Here is a 15,270-nt window from a genome sequence, read left to right as displayed (position 1 = left end):
GTCAGGAGGCATATGATGTCATATTGTCCTATTATTGATTATACTGACCTTGGTCACTTGGTTAAGATAGTATCTGCCGATTTCTTTACTGTTAAGTTACCATTTTCCCCTTTGAAATTAATGAATAGTCTGGGGAAATACTTGGAGACCGTCTATTACTATGTTTCCTACCTTCTGTCATAATGTGATGTCCCAGGCTCATCTTGTACTTTTCTTAGCCAAGCTCTGGGATCTGCCATTTCTCCAAGGAACCCTGGTTCCTCTTAGTGGAGATTAGAAACCAAAATCTGAACAAGAAATTGATTCTTGAGTGCCCAGTCTGCTGTCTTGCTTGTCATAGGTGTTCACATTTATTATTTTAAAAAATTTTTATTAATAAAACCAATCAGCAGTCAATATGAACATTCTTTTTTTCATCACATAGTTGTATATTCATCATCATGATCATTTCTTAGAACATTTGCATCAATTCAGAAAAAGAAATAAAGAGAAAACAGAAAAAATTTATAAATATCATACCCCTTACCCCTCCCTTTCATTGATCACTAGCATTTCAATCTACTGAATTTATTTTAACATTTGTTCCTCCATTAATTATTTATTTTTAATCCATATGTTTTACTCATCTGTCCATAAGGTAGGTAAAAGAAGCATCAGACACAAGGTTTTCGCGATCACCCAGTCACGTTGCGAAAGCTATATCATTATGCAATCATCTTCAAGAAACATGGCTACTGGAGCACAGCTCTACATTTTCAGGCAGTTCCCTCCAGCCTCTCTGTTACACCTTAACTAAAAAGGTGATATCTGTTTAATGCGTAAGAATAACCTCCAGGATAACCTCTCAACTCTGTTTGGAATCTCTCAGCCATTGACACTTTATTTTGTCTCATTTCTATCTTCCCCCATTAGGTCGAGAAGGTTTTCTCAATTACTTGGTGCTGAGTCTCAGCTCATTCTAGAATTTCTGTCCCACGTTGCCCGAATGGTCCACACCCCTGGGAGTCATGTCCCAAACCCACATAGAGAGGGGGAGGGCAGTAAGTTTGCTTGTTGTGTTGGCTGAGAGAGAGGCCACATCTGAGCAACAGAAGAGGTTCTCTTGGGGGTGACTCTTAGGCCTAATTTTAAGTAGGTTTAGCCTATCCTTTGCAGGGTTAAGTTTCATATGAACAAACCCCAAGATTGGAGGCTCAGCCTATTGCTTTGGTTGTCCCTACTGCTTGTGAGAATGTCAAGAATTCTCCACTTGTGGAAGTTGAATTTTCCCCTTTCTCATCATTCCCACAAGGGGACTTTACATATACTTTTTTATTAGCTGTTCACATCCTTCTGGGATTTGTTGAGGCATCACTCTGGACAAACCTACAAAATCTCATACCCTACTCAAGGTTCCATGTACTTATGGTGTTCAATTAAGCTGTCTACATAAATTATATTAGGAAATGCACTAGTCAAAATATAAATTTCATACCAAGTAAGTATTTTCTACATAAATTATATTAGGAAATGCACTAGTCAAAATATAAATTTCATACCAAGTAAGTATTTTTTGCTTTAGTCTCACACATAAGTTAAAGTTTTAAAAATATTAATTGCCATCTATTTTCAACACCCTGCATTGTTGACATTCCTTTGTTCTTCCTCATGCAAAACATTTTTAAATTTGTATATTTAGTCACTATCATTATACACTCTAGTCATTCTTAGATTATACCATCTCAATTTTTATCGTATATCTTTCCTTCTGATTTCATTTGTGCCTAGCCCTCCTCCCTCTATCATTCTCACATTCAACTTCATTCAGTGTTCTAACATTATTGTGTTATATTTAGTAAGTATTGTGGTATCCATTTCTGAATTTTTACTATCAGTTTTATTGCACGATCTGTATCCCTGCAGTTCCAATTACCCAATATCTACCCTATTTCTATCTCCTGATGACCTCTGTTCTTAACTGAAATTATCCGAGTTCATTCTTTAATGTTAGTTCATGTCAGTGAGACCATCCAGTATTTGTCTTTTTCTTTCTGTCTAATCTCACTCAGCATAATGTCCATACATGTTGTTACATACTTTATAACTTTATTCTGTCTTACAACTGCATAATATTCCATCGTATGTGTATACCACAGCTTGTTTAGCCACTCGTCTGTTGATGGACATTTGGGCTGTTTCCATCTCTTGGCAGCTGTAAATAATGCTGCTATAAACATTGGTGTGCGCATGTCTGTTTGTGTCTTTGCCCTCATGTCCTGAGTAGATACCTAGCAATGGTATTATTGTTGGGTCATATGGCAGTTCTATACTTAGCTTCCTGAGGAACCGTCAAACTGCCTTCCACAGTGGTTGTAGCATTTGACATTCCCAACAACAGTGGGTAAGTGTGCCTCTTTCTCCACATCCTCTTCAGCACTGTTGTTCTCTGTTTTATTGATAATGGCCATTCTGGTGGGTGTGAGATGATATCTCATTGTGGTTTTGATTTTTATTTACCTAATAGCCAGGAAGTTGAGCATCTTTTCATGTGCCTTTTGGCCATTTGTATTTTGTCTTCTGAGAAGTGTCTGTTCAAGTCTTTTGCCCATTTTGTAATTAGGTTGTCTGTGTTTTTGTTGTAGAATTGAACAATCTCTTTATGTATTCTGGATACTAGATCTTTATCTGATATATCGTTTCCAAAAATTGTCTCCCATTGTATAGGCTGTCTTTTTACTTTCTTGACGAAGTTCTTTGATTCACAAAAGTGTTTAATTTTGAGGAGTTCCCATTTCTTTCTTTCTTTCTTCAATGCTCATGTTTTGGGTGTAAGGTCTAGGAAACCGCCTCCTTTTATAAGATTTATAAGATATTTCCCTACATTTTCTTCTTAGATCTAATGTTTAGGTCTTTGATCCATTTTGAGTTAATTTTTGTATAGGGTGTGAGATATGGATCCTCTTTCATTATTTGCATATGGATATCCCGTTCTCTAGGCACCATTTATTGAAGAGGCTGTTCTGTCCCAGGTGAGTTGGCTTGACTGCCTTATCAAATATCAATTGTCCATTGATGAGAGGGTCTATATCTGAACACTCTATTGATTCCGTTGATCAGTATGTCTATCTTTATGCCAGTACCATGCTGTTTTGACCACTGTAACTTTGTAATACGTCTTAAAGTTAGGTAGCATGAAATCTCTGACTTCATTTTTCTTTCTCAGGATACTTTTAGCTCTCTGGGGTACCCTGCTCTTGCAGATAAATTTGGTTATTGGTTTTTCTGTTTCTGAAAAGTAAATTTTTGGGATTTTAATTGTTATTGCATTGAATCTGTAAATTAATTTAGGTAGAATTGACGTCTTAACCATATTTAGTCTTCCTATCCATGAACACGGTATGCCCTTCCATTTATTTAGGACTTCTGTGATTTCTTTTAACAATTTCTTGTAGTTTTTTCTGTATAGGTCTTTTGTCTCTTTAGTTAAATTTATTCCTAAATATTTTATTCTTAGGTTGCAATTGTAAATGGAATTTGTTTCATGATTTCTCCCTCAGATTGTTCATTACTAGTGTCTAGAAACACTACAGATTTTTGAGTGTTGATCTTGTAACCTGCCACTTTGCTGTACTCATTTATTAGCTCTAGTAGTTTTGCTGTGGATTTTTCAGGGTTTTTAACATATAGTATCATGTCATGTGCAAACAGTGAGAGTTTTACTTCTTCCTTTCCAATGTTGATGCCTTGTATTTCTTTTTCTTGTCTAATTGCTCTGGCTAGAACTTCCAACACAATGTTGAATAACAGTGGTGATAGTAGACATCCTTGTCTTGTTCCTGATCTGAAAATTTTCCCCTTTGAGGATGAGGTTAGCTGTGGGTTTTTCATATATTCCCTTTATCATGTTGAGTAAGTTCCCTTCTATTCCTATAGAAGTGTGTTTTGAACAGGAAAGGATGTTGAATTTTGTTAAATGCCTTTTCTGAATCAATCGAGATGATCATGTGGTTTTTCTGCTTTGATTTGTTGATATGGTGTATTACATTAATTGATTTTCTTGTGTTGAACCATCCTTGCATACCTGGGATGAATCTTACTTGGTCATGGTGTATGATTCTTTTACTATGCTTCTGGATTCGATGTGCAAGAATTTTACTGAGGAGTTTTGCATCTATATTCATAAGAGAGATTGGTCTGTAGTTTTCTTTTTTTGTAATCTCTTTCTCTGGCTTTGGTAGGAGGGTGATGTTGGCTTCATAGAATGAGTTAGGTAGCTTTCCCTCCTCTTCAGTTTTTTTGAAGCGTTTGAGCAGGATTGATACTAATTCTTTCTTGAATGTTTGGTAGAATTCACATGTGAAGCCATCTGGTCCTGGACTTTTCTTTTTGGGGAGTTTCTTAATGAGTGATTCAATTTCTTTACTTGTGAGTGGTTTGTTGAGGTCGTCTATTTCTTCTCGAGTTAATGTTGGTTGTTCATGCCTTTCTAGGAAGTTGTCCATTTCGTCTACATTGTTGCATTTATTAGCATAAAGTTGTTCATAGTATCCTGTCATTACTCACTTTATTTCTATGGGGTCAGTGGTTACGTCTCCTCTTCCATTTCTGATTTTATTTATTTACAACCTCTCTCTTCTTCCTTTTGTCAACCTCACTAAGGGTCCATCAATCTTATTGATTTTCTCATAGAACCAACTTCTGGTTTTATTGATTTTCTTGATTGTTTTCATGTTTTCAGTTTCATTTACTTCTGCTCTAGTCTTCATTATTTATTACCTTTTGCTTACATGGGGTTAGTTTGCTGTTCTTTCTCTAGTTCTTCCAAGTGGACCGTTAATTCCTCAATTTTTGCTCTTTTTTCTTTTTTTTTTTTTTTGCGTGGCAGGCACCGGGAATTGAACCCGGGTGTCTGGCCTGGCAGGCTAGAACTTTGCCTGGTGAGCCACCATGGCCCACCCTCTTTCTTCTTTTTTGATATAGGTATTTAGAGCAATAAATTTCCCTCTTAGCACTGCCTTTGCTGCATCCCATAAATTTTGATATGTCGTGTTTTCATTTTCATTTGCCTCAAGATATTTACTGATTTCTCTGGTAATTTTTTCCTTGACCTACTGATTGTTTAAGAGTGTGTTGTTGAGCCTCCATATATTTGTGAATTTTTTAGCACATTGCCTATTATTGATTTCCAACTTCATTTCTTTATGACCTCAGAAAGTGTTTTGTATGACTTCAACCTTTTTGAATTTATTAAGACTTGCTTTGTGACCCAGCATATGGTCTATCCTTGAGAATGATCCATGAGCATGTGAGAAAAAGTATGTCCTGCTGTTGTGGGGTGTAATGTTCTATAAATGTCTGTTAAGTCTAGCTTATTTATTGTATTATTCAGATTCTCTGTTTCTTTATTGATCCTCTGTCTAGATGTTCTGTCCATTGATGAGAGTGTGGAATTGACGTCTCCATCTATTATGGTAGATGTGCCTATTTCTCTTTTCAGTGTTTGCCTCATGTATTTTGGAGTATTCTGGCTCGGTGCATAAATATTTATAATTGTTATGTCTTCTTGTTGAATTGTTCCTTTTATTAATACATAGTGTCCTTCTTTGTCTCTTTTAACTGTTTTACATTTGAAGTCTAATTTGTTGGATATTAGTATCCTGCACTTTTCTGATTGTTATTTGCATGAAATATCTTTTTCCAACCTTCCACTTTCACTCTATGTTTATCCTTGGGTCTAAGGTACATTTCCTGTAGACAGCATATAGATGGGTCCTGTTTTGTGATCCATTCTGCCAGTCTATGTCTTTTGATTGGGGAGTTTAATCCACTGACATTTAGTGTTATTACTGTACGGGCAGTAATTTCTTCACTGTTTTGCCTTTTGGGTTTTATGTGTCATGTCTAATTTTCCTTCTTTTTGCCTTTACTGATAGTCTTCATTTCTACACTCTTCTCCACACCTCTCTCTCCTGTCTTTTTGTATCTGTCTCTAGTGTTTCCTTTACTATCTCTTACAGAGCTGATCTCTTGCTCACAAATTCTCTCAGCGATTTTTTTGCCTGAAAGTGTTTTAATTTCTCCCTCATTTTTGAAGGACAATTTTGCTAGATATAGAATTCTTGGTTGACAGTTTTTCTCTTTTAGTAATTTAAATATATCATCCCACTGTCTTCTCGTCTCCATGGTTTCTGCTGAGAAATCTACGTATAGTCTTATTGGGCTTCCCGTGTATGTGATGGATTGCTTTTCTCTTGCTACTTTCAAGATTCTCTCTTTTTCTTTGACATCTGACATTCTGATTGGTAAGTGTCTTGGAGTACATCTGTTTGGATCAGTTGTGTTTGGGGTACGCTGCACTTCTTGTATCTGTAATTTTAAGTCTTTCATAAGAGTTGGGAAATTTTCAGTGATAATTTTCTCCATTAGTTTTTCTCCTCCTTTTCCCTTCTCTTCTCCTTCTGGGACACCCACAACTCGTGTATTCATGCGCTTCATGTTGTCATTCAATTCCCTGAGTCCCTGCTCATATTTTTCCATTCTTTTCCCTATGTTTTCTTTTGCTTGTCAGACTTCAGATGTCCTGTTCACCAGTTCACTAATCCTACCTTCTGCCTCTTGAAATCTGACATTGTAGGTTTCCATTTTTTTTATCTCTTCTACTGTGCCTTTCATTCCCATAAGTTCTGTGATTTGTTTTTTGAAACTTTCGATTTCTTCTTTTTGTTCATTCCTTCCCTTCTTTATATCCTCCCTCAATTCATTGATTTGATTTCTCATGAGGTTTTCCATGTCTGTTCTAACATTCTAAATCAATTGTTTCAACTCCTGTATGTCATTTGAATTGTTGGTTTGTTCCTTTGGGCCATATGTTCAGTTTTCCTACTATGATTTGTTATTTTTTCCTGGTGTGTAGGCATTTAATTACCTTAATTAGTTTATTCTGGAGATTGTTTTCACTTCTGTTACCTAGGATTTTGTTGCTGGAAAACTTTGTTGTGTATCTGTTCTTTGACATTCAGTTCAGCTTATTCTGGACCTCTAGCTTAGGTTTTGTTTAGCAGGTCAGAATTTTTCAATTCTTGTTTTCTTGTTTCTTGCCCTCCCTATATGGTGCCTTTTTTCCCCCCTTAGAAGGGTCTACTTAGGTATTATAGACCCCAGCCAGATTTTCCCAGAGCAAACTGGCCCCCTGTCAGGAGGAAAGAGTCACCTGTGTCAGTTTTCCCTGAGGGTGAGACCCAGCAGGTTGAAAGGCTTTCCTGTGAAGTTTCTGGGCTCTGTTTTTCTTATCCTGCCCAGTATGTGGTGCTTGTCTGCCTGCAGGTCCCACCAGCATAAGGTGATGCGGTACCTTTAACTTCAGTAGACTCTCTCCGCTCGGGGCGTGGTGGAGACAGAGGAGAAGTTGTAGTCTGGTTCTAATCGCTTCCGTCTTCCAGACCCTGGGGTCTGAAGTCCTTGAGAGAGGGACTGTACCTGAGCTGGGCCCCACCCCTCTCCTGGGGAAGGCACAGGCTCCAGACAAACTCAAACAAGCTTAATTCTGTCAATGCATGGGGCTGTGGAACTCGAGAAGCCTTGCAGCTATAGCCAAAGAGCAGTCAAGCTGTAGAAACACAGCCACCAAAAACGAAAGAGAAAAATCCTTTTCAGAGCAGGAAACCGGGTGGGTACCCTCAGGTTTGCCAGTCAAGAGCTTAAGTTGGTACTTTGCTCTGTGTATCTCCAGGTCCTGCTCTGTGTATCTCCAGGTGCCCACTCCTTTCCTTCAGGGCCCAGACCTTTTCAAATCCAAAAAAAAAACCTCTGTTTTGTTTTTTTTTTTTTTTTCTTTTTCCATCAGCCCTGCCACCTCTGCGCTGGGGCAGAAACCAGCAACCACAGCTTTTACTTGAGGTTCAGCTGAGCTGAGGGCCTATTTTTAGTAGTCAAAATTTGTGAATTAAGTCCACAATTGGAGTTGTGCTGTGCTCAGTCCCTGCTGCTGGTAAACTTTCCTTTCCCCTCTGGGAAGCAGCCTGTTGGGGAGGGGCGCCAGCCGCCGCAGCTTGGGGAACTTACGGTTCTGGGGGGGCTTGCAGCAGGTTCAGCTGGTCCAGGCTGGGGTACACTGTGTGTCCAATCATTGATGTGGCCCCAGCAGTTGCTCTATACTGTTCCTGGCTATTTATTAGCTGTTCTGGAGGACGAACTAAATCCCACATCTCTCTAAACTGTCATCTTGGCCAAGATAGTCCACATTTATTTTTTAAATGTGTTAGAGAGAGACAGAAATCAAGGCCTGTGAATTTATTGTTTTTGGAGGCTCGCTGCTGGGAAGGCCTTTCTTTTCCGTCTTCTGTGTTCCTGTTTTTCACGAAGGGGATTTATAGACCATGGTTATAAAGAAAGCAGATGACTGTGTGTTGTGTATATGTAAAGTTGAATATTAACAGCATTTCATCTTTTCTCAGAAGCATTTCATAGTGACATTGACTTTTTATATATTTCTGTTTTTCACTAACAATTTCTCTATAATATTACAATATTTGTTCGATTTGGCATTATTTTTCAGAGCAAACTTGATTTCAGGCTGAATTTTCAGTCTAAAAATCTTTAGTGTATCTGTTAGCATGAAAGCAATATTTGGTCTGTTACTAAATTAACTTGGAAAATATGTCTCAATTTGTTTGTCATTTTAAGTAATTTAGTTGGGTCAAAAAGGTTATACATAGGCATACCTACATATATAAACTGGGGAGAATTTGGTTAAAGAAAACAGGTGAGGGAGGCAAGACTAGGCAAGAAGAAGAAGAAGGAAAAGGTAGGAAGTATGAGGATATGTGTTGAGAAAGTTCCTTACACGGTTGGATTAGAATGCTCACATAGGAAAGGCCACACAAATAAAAGAGAAAGTTGGAGCTAGTGGCACAAACCTTGATTGCCCAGTGAAAAAATTCAGGTTACGCTCTAGTAAGCCATTTAAAAGTAGACAAATCATAATAAAAGAAATGTGTCCATTCGTGATGCTTAGAAAGGAAACGTAGCATTGCCCAATCCTAGAGACCAGTCTGTTCCTTTCAAAGAACAGATCATTTGAGTTGTAAGTTCCTCTTTCCAAGGGAATGTCTTGCAATTTTACATGGCAATTCAGAATGCTTGGGAAGTATTTTCTCAGATCCAGCCATCTAATATTTACTACATATTTACAACTATACTCTGAACCTTATTTTAGGAGACTGTACCAGTGAAAATGGGGATATTTGTTTAGTTAGTTTTCTATCCAGACAATAAATCATCTATATGTTTGTACTTAGGAAGAAGTGAAGGGAGAAACTGACTTAATTTATTGAGGGCAGTATATACCAGGCACGTGGAGTCCTCCCAACAGCCTTACAAAAAAGTATTGGTGGTCTTTATAGATAAGAAAGTTGATCCTTTGAGAGGTCAGGTACCAGTGACATAGTAATTGTCAAAGGAAAGGTCCAAACATGGGTCTGTTTGATTTGTATGAGAATTGCCAATCTCATAGGGCTGTTCTTTGAAGATTTCAGAGTCTACAGTAAAGGTATACAAAAGCTTAAGGCTAGCAGATAATAAAAGATGGTGTGGCTAGGGTGCAGTTACAAATGATATTTGCTAGCATGCAAAAATCAGAACAGAAAATGGGCCAGGAGGAGGATTCCTTAAGCTAGGCAGAAATGTCTGTTAAGATATATATGAAAGGATCACCACATTCTAAGTGAATGTGAGCCTAAGGGAAGATTAGTAGCAGTGATTTTATCAGAAGTGAGTCATCTGACAGCTTTAATCAGAATCACCCCCTTTATTTTAGCTGAGGTCATCCATGTGCTTTCTCTGATGATGTGCCAAGTTTCAAGAAGAGATTGATTCTGAACAAGTGAAACATACCTGAAGATTCTGACCTGAACAATATAATAGACCTGACAAAGTGAGCTTCAGATTCTACAACTCGGTGGTGGTGGTAATGGTAGAAGTATTTAACAGTCTGTTTTCCATCTATAGCAGCACTTTCCAAACCTTCCCCAGCTCTTAGAGGGGGAAGAAATTGAAAACATGCCCCACGGATCTTGAGGAGTCACTTGAAGTGACAAAAAGGAGTAATTTTGTTTTGAGTCTCTGTTTTATCTTTATGCCCTTTTTTTTTTCATTTCCACATCTCTTAGTTTTAATTTAAAAAAGTGCTTTAAATTGTTTTACCGATCTAAGTTTCTCTTTACCTCCACCCTAAATCTTTAAGTAGAATTGACAAGTCTAAGAAGGTGGCACTCAGTGTTTTTTTGACTTGAGAGACTCCCACCCCTCGGCCCAGAGCAGGTACCCCGGTATGAGAAGTAGTCTTCCAGAGTTTGAATCAGTGCAAGAGCATCTGCTGAGGCTTTACAGATAGCACAAGGGCCAACGACATTCCTATTGACTTTCCCAAACTTTGCAATTCCCTCACTTTTCTTGCTCCTCCTGTCCTCTCAGGTATGGAGTCCCTATTTATTAAACTGCTGTGGTTACTTTCCCTTGATTGGCACGACTTTTTAAGGACTTATTCTCCTGATTTGTCCCAGTAGTTTAATTTTTTTAAATTTCTTATTTTGTCTTACTAGGGGAATGTAATCCATTATCTTATAGCTACCTGATTTTAGCAGGTGCATATTTTTTCTCATGATACTACTTAATATTTCGTTTAATGCACAATTGCTGTATATATGACATTATAAATGGGCAGGCATAATCTGGATATGGTTTGGTATTGTTTCTAGTCAGTATGAAGGCCCAGTTCTGTGTGTGTATGGAGGGAGTGGGTGGGTACAAATTGTCATTTCAGTCTGTTAGATGGAAGGAAATAAGTTCAGCCCCACCAGCACATAAGAAAACTAACCTCAGGTTCTAAGTGCCACTTATGGCTGTGGTAGATATATTTTCTCATCATTCCCAATTGATTTCTAATTTTTGTTAAAACCTTGACAGTATTTAGTGTCTTTTGGTAATTTAATAATAGTGAGGATTCCTCTGTAAAATATTTGTAAACCTAAATTTTATATGAAAAAGATTGTTGCTGATTTACTGATCATTTTAGTAGACTTGGCTCATGTTAGGTCCTCGAGTCCTTTGGGGCATCATTTGTACAAAGGGAGCCCAGGTGGTAGCGGTAGCCCACCATAGAGATCTGAGCAGTTATGACCCCGGGAAACAGAGCCCTCATCCAGGTCTCCTGTGGGAGTTGGGAGACTTGTGGGCAAGGGGGCCGGAAGCACTGGTTCTGTGATGCCATTGGGGGCATTTAAGATTTTGGACATTGGGGAAGAAAAAAAACATTATCTACCTTTAACTGGCCTAGTTTTGCTTGATCCCATGTTTCTCCATTCTCCTGCAAAACCACCTTTTGTACCAAATGTAGTTACATCCCTAACTGTTGACTGGCATCCACTATAAACATAGCTTTTTTACATATGTCTTGCAGATTTTAAAATCTTTTTTTTTAGCTAATGTGTCATTGTATCTTCATAACAGTTTTTGGGATAGACAGCATGTATATTTTTATTACCTGTTTTTTTTTTTGTTTGTTTGTTTTTTGGCATGGACAGGCTCTGGGAATTGAACCTAGGTCTCTGGCATGGCAGGTGAGATTTCTGCCACCGAGCCACCGTTGCCCGCCCTTACCTGTTTTATAAATGAGGAAATAAGATAGAGGTGGACATGACTGGTATCTTAGTGGCAAAGCCAGGACTTGAGCAAGTCTTTGGGCTTCCAATCCACTGAACCATTCTGCTTCAGTGCCCTAGTAGTTTCTAGGAATGTGCTTTCTGATTTTCCCAATTATGAGAAAAACTTATTACACAGGTTGAGTTGTCCACAAAGAAGATAGCTCCAACATTTTTTAGAGTGGATTTTTAAAACAATTTTAAATTCAAGGAAGAAACATGGGATCTTCTGAATTTCAAATAAAATTGGTCCATGTTTTAGATAGGTTGGAGATGTTTCCTTTCTGAGAATAGAGTAGACGTCAGAGAATATAGTGAGTGGCTAAGTTTTCATTTTTCTCATTATTTATAGGGATAGTATTTCACCTCTTTTTGTTAAAATATTGTGGTGGAGAATAGTAGAGGAATCACAATATTCCACCTCAAGATTTTAGGAATATCGGAATATAATAGGAATTAATAGGAGGTTAGTGGCTCATATTAGAAATTCGCATCTATGAGGTTTCTCAAAAGTAGTAATAGGGGTCCTCTAGCTTTTGTTAGATTTGAAAAAATCTGATAGAAATTGTACATTTCTATGAGATAAAGTTGTATGTCAAACTTCTTTACTTTTGGCTGAAATTTATTGAACCTCATTAGAGGCTCTGGTTGGCAGCAAATGGGCATGACCACTTAATTGCCATTTGTAGGCACGGAGTCCAGGAGGAGAGGAAATAATCAAATGAATGGTCTTGTAGGCTCCTTATAAATTGGAGTCTCTTTGAGAACTCAGCTGCAGCAATGGGAGATGTCCACCAGGTGGCACCAATAATTTACTTCTGCTGTTGTATCCCCAGCTAGTGCTTGGAACACTTGAAGCCCATTTGACATCGCACTCTCCCCGTGCCATATTCTTCCCCACCCCCCATAAACTGCGGCTCAGCTGCATCTTTACTCCCAGTTCTGCTGTTTGTGCTCTGTTCTGGCAGTTAACCACATCCAGCGAGCCCATGAGGAAGGCTATAGGTGTTGGCTCCTTCTCTAGATAAGCAGGCACCAACTGTATTTACTTTAAAGCTTATTCCTTTCTGTATTTCTAGCAGTGCCAGGGATAGGATCTCTGGGTTGCATTGTTAAATTAATTTTTATCTGTTGATCATCTGTGGCCTAATTGTGGACTTCCATAAGGCTCACCCTGAGTATATGTTTTGCTTTGAAGATTATGCTTATTACCCCAGTTGCATAAATAACTTGTTAGAGGGGAGGATATATTTTTGTATCTAGATTGTGTAATGCCATGAGCTTCACTCTAAACTGCACCCTGATCAACCATTTTCAGTAACTTTAAGGATTGTTAGTTACAAAGGAAAAGAAATCATTCCTGTGGACACATCTTACAGGCAGCCAGTCTTGGGCAGTAGAACCTCCATGTGGGAGGCAGCAGATGGCCTGGAGTTCGTAGGGCCTTGCTGGGTGCCTTGTAGCTAGGAGCTTGGGAAAAGAGAGGAGAATCCTCCTTTGTAGCTCTAATCCCTCTCTCTTATCCTGGCTCCCAACAGGAAATCCTGTGGCAGTTAAAGCTGTCTGATTAGGAGAGAATACCACCCTTACCAAGGAAAAGCCTGGGAGGAGCAGTTCTACCATGAGCATATTTTAGTTGGATTATTTCATTTTATTGGGGACCATTAAGGAAATGAATGTTCAGGTTTTCTTTTTCAGAAAACAGATAGGGCTTTTAAACCAATTGGAAGGAAATTTGAAAGGGTTTCATCATAATTTTATTTCGTTATTACAGCCGACCTACACAGACAACTAAGTTATGTTTTCTAGACTGACCCTGACTCTGGCTTCCTCATTGGGTGGATACCTTTCCAAAGTGTTTGATTTGATGACACATTTAGAAGTTTTGTGTTTAATAGCAGGCCTGTGAGTATGCAAAACTTTAGCAAACAGCATTTATATATTTTTTTATTAATTAAAAAAGTTTTTTTTAAATATAACGACAAACAAGCTCAAACATTCTTAACATGTGATTATTCCGTTCTACATATATAATCAGTAATACAAATATTATCACATAGTTGTATATTCATCGTCATGATCATTTCTTAGAACATAGCAAACAGCATTTACATTTACTTAATTTAATTTAAAAAATGACCCACAGTCTAGGCGATTCCAGAGATGGTAATGCTGAGGTATGTCTGGCTGCTTCTCAAAAGACTGTTTAGCTCCCTAGTGAATTTGATATGCTAAGGTCATATTTTTATTTCTAGGGCTAAGAGTGCCCACGCTGGCAATTTTGAACTTTGACTATTTAGATCACAAAAAGTCCTGATTCTGAGATGAAGGGCAAAAAATGACAGCTTTTCTTGTTCATTAAAAAACCCAGGGCTCACTTGTGGCATTCCTTTGTCCTACAGACAGAGCAGAAAATGTGACCCCAGAATTTGGCATTACTTTAAAGAATGACCAGAATTTACCTGTTAGATACCCGTCCTTTCTGTCAGTCTGTATCTTGGTTTATTATTACCTTTGGCTGTTGAATTTAAATTCACCAGGATGGAGTTGGGTAGCTTTAGATATATTTTCAGAAATGCATCTGTAAGTCTTTTCAGGAGAAGTTTGAAACTGCTGGCACATATTTGAATTGCTAACATGTCTGCTTTGCTTTTAGGTCATTGGTGAGGACAACGTGGCTGTTCCCTCCCACCTTTATAAGGTGATCCTGGCTCGCAGAAGCCCATTATCTACTGAACCGCTGGCGCTAGGGGCCTTCGTGGTACCTAATGAAGCCATTGGCTTTCAACCACAGTTAACTGAATTCCAAGTGAGCCTCCAGGAGCTAGAGAAGTTATCAGGACTGGTGTTTTTTCCTCGTTTGGATAGAACTAAGAATATCAGGAATATCTGTGCTGTGGACACCTGTAAGCTCCTCAGTTTCCAGGAGTTTACCTTGTACCTGAGCACAAGAAAGATTGAGGGAGCCCGATCAGTGCTCAGACTTGAAATGATCATGGAAAACTTGAAGAAAGTAGGGATTGAACCAGATAATTACTTCATCAGTCTTTACGAGAAGAAACTAGAGGAACTCAAAGCTGAGATGCAGTCAGGAGCCCAGGAGAAAAAGCCACCCTAGTTTTTATCTTAGAAGATGTATGATATCCTCTGTAATGAAGCAGGTGTGCCCTCTTCAGGTTAACATATTTCCGTGGCTTTGTTTTAAAAAAATGATGGGAATCCTAAATTTAAAGCTACATTTACCCCAAAAGATGAAAGGTCTACAGTTTTGGAGGTAGTATTTTATGTGACTTTGGAACTAATTAAGGAAGTTGTTCCACCTGTAGATCCAGGGCTAATCTGCTGTGTCAAGTTAATATTAGGACTGTCTGCGCGAGGGGACATGGTGTTTGTGTCCCTCTGCTTATATAGTATGTGAAGGTACTGTTTATTTTCATACCTCCAAATCATGCATTCTCTCTGATCTTTCTGCTCTGCCCTCTTAGAAACCAATATTTTATACTTTCTTTCCTTTAGGATGTGAGTTGGTTTTGGAGATGGCTAGAAGTCCTCTATGTGTTACCTTCTCCACATATACTATATTCATTTCTTGTTT

General features: G+C 38.3%; 1 protein-coding gene across 1 annotated transcript in view; it reads left to right on the top strand.

The window, feature by feature from the left end:
* The window catches only part of EXOG (exo/endonuclease G), a 34,880-nt gene extending 19,862 nt beyond the window's left edge, over nucleotides 1-15,018 (top strand). Inside the window, exon 6 of the mRNA XM_077129774.1 lies at nucleotides 14,332-15,018. Coding sequence (XP_076985889.1) covers nucleotides 14,332-14,793 — 462 coding nt within the window. The 3' untranslated portion in view covers nucleotides 14,794-15,018. The remainder of the gene's footprint in view (nucleotides 1-14,331) is intronic.
* Nucleotides 15,019-15,270: the final 252 nt, after the last annotated feature.

This window comes from Tamandua tetradactyla, chromosome 15 (assembly GCF_023851605.1).
Source record: "Tamandua tetradactyla isolate mTamTet1 chromosome 15, mTamTet1.pri, whole genome shotgun sequence".
Classification (NCBI taxonomy): domain Eukaryota; kingdom Metazoa; phylum Chordata; class Mammalia; order Pilosa; family Myrmecophagidae; genus Tamandua; species Tamandua tetradactyla.
This window is presented reverse-complemented; position numbering and strand designations above follow the sequence as displayed.